This window comes from Oncorhynchus kisutch, linkage group LG11 (assembly GCF_002021735.2).
Source record: "Oncorhynchus kisutch isolate 150728-3 linkage group LG11, Okis_V2, whole genome shotgun sequence".
NCBI lineage: Eukaryota > Metazoa > Chordata > Actinopteri > Salmoniformes > Salmonidae > Oncorhynchus > Oncorhynchus kisutch.
The window spans coordinates 58,253,209-58,265,215 of record NC_034184.2 but is presented as its reverse complement, the minus strand read 5'-3'; the positions used below and the strand labels follow the sequence as shown (position 1 = coordinate 58,265,215).

Genomic DNA, 12,007 nt, shown 5'->3' with positions numbered 1-12,007 from the left:
AGCAGCGTTGCAGTTCTTGACATACTCAAACCGGTGCGCATGGCACCTACTACCGTACCCCGTTCAAAGGCACTTAAATGTTTTGTCTTGCCCATTCACCCTCTGAATGGCACACATACATAATCCATGTCTCGATTGGCTCAAGCCTTAAAAATCATTTAATCTGTCTCCTCCCCTTCACCTACAATAATTGTAGTGGATTAAATAGAGGACATCAATAAGGGATCATAACTTTCACCTGGATTCATCTGGGCTGTCTTTGTCTTGTTTTATACACTCAGTGTATATTTCTTCTACTAACTTGGTTTCCCTTCGTGTCCCGTGTATCCAGAGCCGGACCTGAAGAAACGTGTCCGGGTGCACCTACTCAACGCCCACGGTCTGGACGAGGCGGGCATCGACGGCGGGGGCATCTTCCGCGAGTTCCTCAACGAGCTGCTCAAGTCGGGCTTCAACCCCAACCAGGGCTTTTTCAAGACCACCAACGAGGGCCTGCTTTATCCTAGCCCCACCGCCCAGATGCTAGTGGGGGACTCCTTCGCCAGACACTACTACTTCCTGGGACGGATACTGGGGAAGGTAAAGTTTTAAATAGAAACATTTTATTGCGTATTTTTATATAATAGAGGAGAGACGACAGAGGAAAGATAGATATATAGTGTGTCACAAAGGCAGTGGGTTGGATTCAAACCCACACCAACACGGGAAAACATGCTGTAGCCGGGCGCCACTGACCACTGGACCACCCAGGCCCACGGGAGAGCTGTCTTAGCTGACAGACAGACCGCTCTGATTCCAGGTCTCTGTTAAAGTCAACAGAAATCAATGTGTGCGGTCAGTGTTCTTGTGTAGCCAATACAGTGTAGAGTGGGGACAATGTCAATTAGAGGTCAACCGATTAATTGGAATGGCCGATTAATTAGGGGTCATTTCAAGGTTTCTTAACAATCGGAAATCAGTATTTTTGCACACTGATTTTCCCGATTCAATCTTGCAACCTTACAGTTAGTCCAACGCTCTAACCACCTGCCTCTCATTGCACTCCACGAAGAGCCTGCCTGTTACGCGAATGCAGTAGAAGCCAAGGCAAGTTGCTAGCTAGCATTAAACTTATAAAAAACAATCAATCAATCATAATCACTAGTTAACTACACATGGTTGATGATATTACTAGTTTATCTAGCGTGTCCTGCATATAATCGATGGGGGATGATTTAACAAAAGCGCATTTGCGAAAAAAGCACAATCGTTGCACGACTGTACCTAACCATAAACACCAATGCCTTACTTAAAATCAATACACAGACGTATATATTTTTAAACCTGCATATTTAGCTAAAAGAAATCCAGGTTAGCAGGCAATATTAACCAGGTGAAATTGTGTCACTTCTCTTGCGATCATTGCACGCAGAGTCAGGGTATATGCAACAGTTTGGGCAGCCTGGCTCATTGCAAACTAATTTGCCAGAATTTTACATAATTATTACATAACATTGAAGGTTGTACAATGTAACAGGACTATTTAGACTTAGGGATGCCACCCGTACAGAACGGTTCCGTATTTCACTGAAATAATAAACGTTTTGTTTTTAGAAATGATAGTTTCCGGATTCGACCATATTAATGACCAAAGGCTCGTGTTTCTATGTGTTATTATGTTATAACTAAGTCTATGATTTGATAGAGCAGTCTGACTGAGCGATGGTAGGCAGCAGCAGGCTCGTAAGCATTCATTCAAACAGCACTTTCGTGCGTTTTGCCAGCAGCTCTTCGCAAGCACAGCTCTGTTTATGACTTCAAGCCTATCAGCCTAATGGCTGGTGTAACCAATGTGAAATGGCTAGCTAGTTAGCGGGCTGCGCGCTAATAGCATTTCAAACGTCACTCGCTCTGAGACTTGGAGTAGTTATTCCCCTTGCTCTGCATGGGTAATGCTGCTTCGAGTGTGGCTGTTGTAGATGTGTTCCTGGTTCGAACGCAGGTAGGAGTGAGGAGAGGGACGAAAGCTATACTGTTACACTGGCAATACTAAAGTGCCTATAAGAACATCCAATAGTCAAAGGTATATGAAATGCAAATGGTTTCGAGCGAAATAGTCCTATAATTACTTTATTAACTACAACCTAAAACCTCTTACCTTGGAATATTGAAGTCTCATGTTAAAAGGAACCACCAACTTTCATATGTTCTCATGTTCGGTGCAAGGAATTCAAACGTTAGCTTTTTTACACGGCACATATTGCACTTTTACTTTCTTCTCCAATACTTAGTTTTTGCATTATTTAAACCAAATTGAACATGGTTCATTATTTATTTGACACTAAATAGATTTTTATTGATGTATTATATTAAGTTACAATAAGTGTTCATTCAGTATTGTTGTAATTGTCATTATTACAAATAAATAAATAAAAATTGGCCGATTAATCATCGTTTTTATTTTTTATTCCTCCAATAATCGGTATCGGCGTTGAAAAATCATCATAGACAATGGAAGAATGGGATGTGTTGCTAAAAAACGACCCAACCAAATTCACATAGAAATGTGTGTTATGGAACTGTCATTCTCATTGAAAGCATTTACTAAGAAGCGGTAGATCTGTTCTTTGTGCTCTATTTCTAAGCTTCCCGTTCTTGGGTTCCATTTTTTGCGTCTTACTTTCGGTTTTGTACACCAGCTTCAAACAGCTGAAAATACAATATTTTTGGTTATGGTAAAGATATTCCACAGCTGTTTGGATGGTACAATGATTCTCTACATTATACTGGCATGTTTTGTCACATAAACTGAAATTAAGCAAACTATTTGAATTTTAGCATCCAGGAAATGGCGGAGTGATTTCTGCATAGTACACCTTTTTTTAATACTTAAGAAGCACCCAAGGGTGAAGTTATTAAGCAATACAAGGTGTTTGTGTGCATATCTGTATGTTGGCTCCAAATGATCACCAGGTGTCTTCAAGCATTAACTGAAACAACAAGCACCTCCTAATGTGGTAATTACATGGAAAACCAACCAATGTGTGATGAACGTCAGTTCATGAGATGTGAAATGTAGTCAGCAGCAGTGTGCTCCGCTACCTCTTGCAGGGGGTTTTGCCATGCCCCCTGGTGTTCCCTCTGAGGGTCACACTGTGCCCCAGACACCAGCAGGTCATCTGGGAGTCAACTCACCCTATGTCATTGAATAATAGAGGTACAGTAAAGAGATAAGGCTGATTCATTAAAAGATCTAATGGCTGCTAGTATTTTAACTTGACTGCATATCAAACAACTGTGTTCATTGTCCTTGATTTTGTGTTCGATGTCCAAGAAAGTGACAATTTTGAATGAAATAAGACAGAACTTGGACCCGATTCTTGTACAAAGCATAGTTTGGTTCATTAGTCCTATGCGTAATCTGTTGAAGGCATTGTTTTCCCTGCCCCCTCCTCCCCCTTTGACTGCACTATTTATTATAGCCGAATGTTTTTAAATTTTATTTAATGCATGTGCCGGCAGATTGTTTATCGAGATGCTGTGGGAGTGTGTGTGTGTCTGGGAGGGGTCATCTCATTCTCAACGGGAGAAGAATTACCTCATGACAACCAACCACCTCTCAATTAGGCATTCCATTAGCCTATGATTCCTGCCTCGTTGTTTGTGTAGCGATTGCATTTGGCCGGGCGCTAAATCAGTGCTAGCCCCCCGCCGACAGGGACATAAATAAGCGGTCAAAGAATGTGGTAATAGCATTTTGATCTGTTTTACAGTCCGGAGCGTCTAAAGTCCTCTCTCTCTCTCTCTCTCTCTCTCTCTCTCTCTCTCTCTCTCTCTCTCTCTCTCTCTCTCTCTCTTTGCATGATGGTCCAGTCCACTCATCAGGGCACCATAACTCCTCCTGGGCGTTGTCCCAAATGGCACCTTATTCCCTATATATTGTGCACTACTTGTTAAAAGTAGTGCACCACAGAGGGAATTAGGGTACCATTTGGGACGCGACCCATGGTGTCTCCACGTTTCCCATCCCCACGGTGAGAAATGGCTAGTCAGCTGATAGAAACGCGCTCTGCTCCCCCTTCCCCGATCACTACAGCTAATGGCTCAGGCAATTAAGGCAGGGGAAATTAATTTGAATTTGACTTTCAATTAACCCTACCTTAAGTTCCCTTTTTTTTCTTCTCCATAAATACGACGTGTGAGTGCTCGTTTGAGTGGTGTATTGATATTTGTTTAGTGCCGTTATTACCTGCGCCCGGGTGGGGGGGGGGACCGTTATAGATTAGGATTGCATCACTGCTGCGTGGAGAGTGCGTGGAGAGATGCACAGTACACACACTAAGACCTATGGGACACAGGAGATTAATATAGTTCAATAATGACCTCCCGGCCTGCCATTGTCGTAGAGGTAATGTATTAACATCAGGAGCGGGCCAGTCTGGGGTACTCACTGAAATGGGATTGGACATCACAATATGGGACACCGATCATCCCTCTTCCTCACTTGTCCTCCCAACTGACACGTATAAGATTTGACGCCACAAACGGAAACCACTTAACAACACGTGTGTATGATTTACATTTTTTACAGACCTCATTGGTATACAATTCCACTGAGCATAAAAGCATATTGAATTCTCATAGTCTTCAGTATTATTATCTGTGCTCTCTAGCATCTAGAGTCCAAGGTTGCTGGTGTCTCTCACTGTTCTTACTAGTTTCTACAAGCCATTGGAGGCGGCGGGCAGTGCTTGACTTGGACAGGCGCTCTGCTGAGCCGAGTACTGGCACCTCAAATGTTCTACTGCTTGTGCTCCAGTTCCTCTTGTGGAATATTAGCTCAAAAGTGTTGTGGAGCTCCTGCATCTGAATATAAACAGTACGTACACCTATTTCAGTCCAAGTCACGCACTGATTTGGGGCAAATGTGTAAAGTAATTTTTAAATCACCTCAAGTTAACTTCAAACGAAATAATTGTATTGATTTGATCGTGAAATAAAATGTTTTACGGCTGCTAAAGTTAGGCTAGCTGTAGTTTGTAGTGACTGTTTAAAGAAAACTAAATGGATTACAGTTTCTTCTGCCCCATAGACTACTTTCAGGGCGAGGAACTGACGGACATCAAGTTGTAAAATACGGAACTTCCCCTTTTAAGCTGTTTTCGCTGCCTCTCTTCTTCGGGACAATTTTGTCGGGGTAGTAAAGAGAGAGGTCTCCTGATGCCAGTCTCACTGCCCCACATCACTGTCACCGTCCAGCCAAGATCCAGTAAACTTCAGTAGGACATGTGGAGCAACCCCCCCCCCCCCCGCTATGCCTCACCCATCTGGAACACCCACAGTATGCCTCTTCATGATAGTACAAAGCCCGTCATTAGCCCTGGCATAGCCTCCAAACTCTTTCAGCGGGTGGCTGAAGTTTTGTGTGTGTTTGTACCATCCACCCTCCCTCCCACTTCCCCAGTGCCTTTCCTCATTAATCTCCCCGGTCGGACTAAAAGTTCCCCTTTAGAGGTGCGTTGGGTTGCACCCCTGATTGATAGCGATGCGTTTGAAAGGCATTATATTTTTATTGATTCTTAATGTTGTAAATTAAGGAATTTATTTGGCAGCTAACAGAAGGCAACCTGCGATGTTGTTGGGCGTTTATTCTCCCTGATGGCGCTGCGATCTGCTTTAATTGCGTTGCCACTGCACTCACTTATATTAAAAGGGGCTGGGCCATAATTAATCTGTTTTATCCCGAGTCATTTTGGCACAATTTCTGGCAATAAACACCCATAAATAAAGTGGCTGTAAAAAAAGAAAGAAAATGCCACAGGTTTTTTTTTCTCCCTCCATATACTTAGTGCCACCTCTTCCCAGCACTGTGTTATTGTTATTGATAGGTTTCAAGTGGGTACGCAGCGCATATGGTCAAGGAATCCAGAAGGAGCCACCTGAGAAATGCTAAGTGGATTAATTTGCATTAAAAAAATCGAATGTGTTTAAAGTTGCGCAATTAACCTGTGTTTAGAAAATAGACCCTGATTTATGCCTGCCTGTATGTTTAAGATGCATGCATTATGGAAATGGCCTAGATTTATAATCCATTTAGCTGATGTGGTCAGGGTTTTTAGTGCAATCATTTATAAGGACCTCTATATTTTAATGCCTGGAACGGGCTCTTTTTTTTAGGACTATTCCAGTACATTAGCTCCCTGTTTTATGAGTCACCTGCTCGGCCAAGGTTCTTAATGGCAGCCCAGGTCAAGGTGAGAATTGACATTTATAAAGTTTGAGGCAGGCAGATTTTAAGGCCGGTGTGCTTTAGACAGATTGTGTTCTTGTTTTGTGCTCTTGCACCGATGTGAACTGATTTACTGTCTTATCGCATCTTTATCTGATGTTCCGGTCAGTCTTTTAACCTCAGTTTTTAATTGCAAACAGCAAAGATGGCTCTCTCACCGATATCCATTGTGGTTATTGATTTGATTATTCTGTTCACTGTTCTGTTGAGGTTTTTATGCTAGTCTGATTTGTATGACTTTATCATTACCTAATTTTAACACATAATACAGTGGGGCAAAAAAGTATTTAGTCAGCCACCAATTGTGCAAGTTCTCCCACTTAAAAAGATGAGAGGCCTGTAATTTTCATCATTGGTACACTTCAACTATGACAGACAAAATTAGAAAAAAAATCCAGAAAATCACATTGTAGGATTTTTTATGAATTTATTTGCAAATTATGGTGGAAAATAAGTATTTGGTCACCTACAAACAAGCAAGATTTCTGGCTCTCACAGACCTGTAACTTCTTCTTTAAGAGGCTCCTCTGTCCTTCACTCGTTACCTGTATTAATGGCACCTGTTTGAAAATGTTATCAGTATAAAAGACACCTGTCCACAACCTCAAACAGTCACACTCCAAACTCCACTATGGCCAAGACCAAAGAGCTGTCAAAGGACACCAGAAACAAATTGTAGACGTGCACCAGGCTGGGAAGACTGAATCTGCAATAGGTAAGCAGCTTGGTTTGAAGAAATCAACTGTGGGAGCAATTATTAGGAAATGGAAGACATACAAGACCACTGATAATCTCCCTCGATCTGGGGCTCCACGCAAGATCTCACCCCGTGGGGTCAAAATGATCACAAGAACGATGAGCAAAAATCCCAGAACCACATGGGGGGACCTAGTGAATGACCTGCAGAGAGCTGGGACCAAAGTAACAAAGCCTACCATCAGTAACACACTACGCCGCCAGGGACTCAAATCCTGCAGTGCCAGACGTGTCCCCCTGCTTAAGCCAGTACATGTCCAGGCCCGTCTGAAGTTTGCTAGAGAGCATTTGGATGATCCAGAAGAAGATTGGGAGAATGTCATATGGTCAGATGAAACCAAAATATAACTTTTTGGTAAAAACTCAACTCGTTGTGTTTGGAGGACAAAGAATGCTGAGTTGCATCCAAAGAACACCATACCTACTGTGAAGCATGGGGGTGGAAACATCATGCTTTGGGGCTGTTTTTCTGCAAAGGGACCAGGAAGACTGATCCGTGTAAAGGAAAGAATGAATGGGGCCATGTATCGTGAGATTTTGAGTGAAAACCTCCTTCCATCAGCAAGGGCATTGAAGATGAAACGTGGCTGGGTCTTTCAGCATGACAATGATCCCAAACACACCGCCCGGGCAATGAAGGGGTGGCTTCGTAAGAAGCATTTCAAGGTCCTGGAGTGGCCTAGCCAGTCTCCAGATCTCAACCCCATAGAAAATCTTTGAAGGGAGTTGAAAGTCCGTGTTGCCCAGCAACAGCCCCAAAATATCACTGCTCTAGAGGAGATCTGCATGGAGGAATGGGCCAAAATACCAGCAACAGTGTGTGAAAACCTTGTGAAGACTTACAGAAAACGTTTAACCTCTGTCATTGCCAACAAAGGGTATATAACAAAGTATTGAAATAAACTTTTGTTATTGACCAAATACTTATTTTCCACCATAATTTGCAAATAAATTAGTTAAAAATCCTACAATGTGATTTTCTGGATTTTTTCCCTTCTCATTTTGTCTGTCATAGTTGAAGTGTACCTATGATGAAAATGACAGGCCTCTCTCATCTTTTTAAGTGGGAGAACTTGCACAATTGGTGGCTGACTAAATACTTTTCTGCCCCACTGTATATAAACTCAGCAAAAAAAAGAAACGTCCCTTTTTCAGGACCCTGTCTTTCAAAGATAATTCGTAAAAATCCAAATAACTTCACAGATCTTCATTGTGAAGGGTTTCACATGCTTGTGCAATGAACCATAAACAATTAATGAACATGCACCTGTGGAACGGTCGTTAAGACACTAACAGCTTACAGACGGTAGGCAATTAAGGTCACAGTTATGAAAACGTAGGACACCAAAGAGGCCTTTCTACTGACTCTGAAAAACACCAAAAGAAAGATGCTTCCACCGAAGTTGGCTCCCCTGCCTGTTCGGGCGGTGCTCGGCGGTCGTCGTCACCGTCCTACTAGCCGCCACCGATCCCTTTTTCGTTTGTCTGGTTGTTTTGTCTTATTAGTTTCACCTGTGTTTCTGTTGTTTGGTTTAATGAACTTCCCTATTTTTAGTAGGTGGACCCGCCCTTGTTTTGTGTGGGATTGTCCTTATGTTACGTGTGTGCATTTTAGGTAGAGGTGGATTTATTTTCTTAACTTGGCACCCTGTGTTTTTTGGGTTGTCACGTTGTTGTCCGCGCCCTGTATTGTTGGGCTTATCATTTTGTGTGCCGAAGTAAAGAGCACTTTTCCCCAGTGGAACTCTCTGCGTCTGATTCCTTCACGCACCTAGTCCTACGTGACACCCAGGGTCCCTGCTCATCTGCGTGAACATGCCTTAGGCATGCTGCAAGGAAGCATGAGGACTGCAGATGTGGCCAGGGAAATAAATTGCAATGTCCGTACTGTGAGACGCCTAAGACAGCGCTACAGGGAGACAGGAAGGACAGCTGATTGTCCTCGCAGTGGCAGACCACGTGTGACAACACCTGCACAGGATCGGTACATCCGAACATCACACCTGCGGGACAGGTACAGGATGGCAACAACAACTGCCTGAGTTACACCAGGAACGCACAATCCCTCCATCAGTGCTCAGACTGTGCGCAATAGGCTGAAATACTCTTCACTGACGAGTCACGTTTTTGTCTCACCAGGGGTGATGGTCGGATTCGCGTTTATCATCGAAGGAATGAGCGTTACATCGAGGCCTGTACTCTGGAGCGGGATCAATTTGGAGGTGGAGGGTCCATCATGGTCTGAGGCGGTGTGACACAGCATCATCGGACTGAGCTTGTTGTCATTGCAGGCAATCTCAACGCTGTGCGTTACAATACAGTGCCACTGACACGGCCCGCAACCAAAACATGCAGACTCTACTTAACTGCAGCCGACGTGAGGAAAACATTTAAACGTGTTAACCCTCGCAAGGCTGCAGGCCCAGACGGCATCCCCAGCCGCGCCCTCAGACCAGCTGGCTGGTGTGTTCACGGACATATTCAATCAATCCCTATCCCAGTCTGCTGTTCCTACATGCTTCAAGAGGGCCACCATTGTTCCTGTTCCCAAGAAAGCTAAGGTAACTGAGCTAAACAACTACCGCCCCGTAGCACTCACTTCCGTCATCATGAAGTGCTTTGAGAGACTAGTCAAGGACCATATCACCTCCCCCCTACCTGACACCCTAGACCCACTCCAATTTGCTTACCGCCCAAATAGGTCCACAGACGATGCAATCTCAACCACACTGCACACTGCCCTAACCCATCTGGACAAGAGGAATACCTATGTGAGAATGCTGTTCATCGACTACAGCTCGGCATTCAACACCATAGTACCCACCAAGCTCGTCATCAAGCTCGAGACCCTGGGTCTCGACCCCGCCCTGTGCAACTGGGTGCTGGACTTCCTGACGGGCCGCCCCCAGGTGGTGAGGGTAGGCAACAACATCTCCACCCCACTGATCCTCAACACTGGGGCCCCACAAGGGTGCGTTCTGAGCCCTCTCCTGTACTCCCTGTTCACCCACGAATGCACGCCTCCAACTCAATCATCAAGTTTGCGGACGAAGCCTCCCGGGTGGCGCAGTGGTTAAGGGCGCTGTACTGCAGCGTCAGCTGTGCCATCAGAGTCCCTGGGTTCCCGCCCAGGCTCTGTCGTAACCGGCCGCGACCGGGAGGTCCGTGGGGCGACGCACAATTGGCCTAGCGTCGTCCGGGTTAGGGAGGGCTTGGTCGGTGGGGATGTCCTTGTCTCATCGCGCACCAGTGACTCCTGTGGCGGGCCGGGCGCAGTGGCTGTATCACCGCCTGGTACGGCAACTGCTCCACCCACAACTGTAAGGCTCTCCAGAGGGTAGTGAGGTCTGCACAACGCATCACCGGGGGCAAACTACCAGCCCTCCAGGACACCTACACCACCCGATGTCACAGGAAGGCCATAAAGATCATCAAGGACAACAACCACCCGAGCCACTGCCTGTTCACCCCGCTATCATCCAGAAGGCGAGGTCAGTACAGGTGCATCAAAGCTGGGACCGAGAGACTGAAAAACAGCTTCTATCTCAAGGCCATCAGACTGTTAAACAGCCACCACTAACATTGAGTGGCTGCTGCCAACACACTGACTCAACTCCAGCCACTTTAATAATGGGAATTGATGGGAAATGATGTAAAATATATCACTAGCCACTTTAAACAATGCTACCTAATATAATGTTTACATACCCTACATCATTCATCTCATATGTATACGTATATACTGTACTCTATATCATCTACTGCATCTTTATGTAATACATGCATCACTAGCCACTTTAACTATGCCACTTTGTTTACATACTCATCTCATATGTATATACTGTACTCGATACCATCTACTGTATCTTGCCTATGCCGCTCTGTACCATCACTCATTCATATATCTTTATGTACATATTCTTTATCCCCTTACACTTGTGTCTATAAGGTAGTAGTTTTGGAATTGTTAGCTAGATTACTTGTTGGTTATTACTGCATTGTCGGAACTAGACGCACAAGCATTTCGCTACACTCGCATTAACATCTGCTAACCATGTGTATGTGACAAATAAATTTGATTTGATTTTGATTTGAAGACATCCTCCTCCCTCATGTGGTACCCTTCCTGCAGGCTCATCCTGACATGACCCTCCAGCATGACAATGCCACCAGCCACACTGCTCGTTCTGTGTGTGATTTCCTGCAAGACAGGAATGTCCGTATTCTGCCATGGCCAGCGAAGAGCCCAGATCTCAATCTCATTGAGCACGTCTGGGACCTGTTGGATCGGAGGGTGAGGGCTAGGGCCATTCCCCCCCAGAAATGTTGGGAACTTGCAGGTGCCTTGGTGGAAGTGGGGTAACATCTCACAGCAAGAACTGGCAAATCTGGTGCAGTCCATGAGGAGGAGATACACTGCCATCCTTAATGCAGCTGGTGGCCACAACTGATACTGACTGTTACTTTTGATTTGTAACCCCCCCCCTTTTTTCAGGGACACATTATTCCATTTCTGATAGTCACATGTCTGTGGAACTTGTTTAGTTTATGTTCATACAAATATTTACAAGTTTACAAATATTTACAAGTTTAAGTTTGCTGAAAATAAACACAGTTGACAGTGAGAGGACATCTCTTTTTTTGCTGAGTTTATATTCATATATAGACTACTGTTCAAAAGTTTGGGGTCACATAGAAATGTCCTTGTTTTTGAAAGAAAAGCAATTTTTTTTGTCCATTTAAAATAACATCAAATTTATCAGAAATACAGTGTAGACATTGTTAATGTTGTAAATGACTATTGTAGCTGGAAATTTTGAATGATGATTTTGAATGAAATATCTAAAGCGAGACCCATTATCAGCAACCAGCACTCCTGTGTTCCAATGGCACTTTGTGTTAGCTCATCCAAGTTTATCATTTTAAAAGGCGAATTGATCATTAGAAAACCCTTTTGCAATTATGTTAGCACAGCTGAAAACT

At 44.1% G+C, this 12,007-nt stretch overlaps 1 protein-coding gene across 2 annotated transcripts in view; it reads left to right on the top strand.

Annotated features, from left to right (window-relative positions):
- The window catches only part of ube3c (ubiquitin protein ligase E3C), a 48,263-nt gene that overhangs the window by 23,775 nt on the left and 12,481 nt on the right, over positions 1-12,007 (top strand). For both annotated transcript variants that reach the window (XR_004211702.1, XM_020494836.2), the window contains exon 19: positions 332-579. Coding sequence is in view for 1 of the 2 variants with exons in the window: in XM_020494836.2 (XP_020350425.1) it covers positions 332-579 (248 nt within the window). In the remaining variant the exon portion in view is untranslated. The remainder of the gene's footprint in view (positions 1-331; positions 580-12,007) is intronic.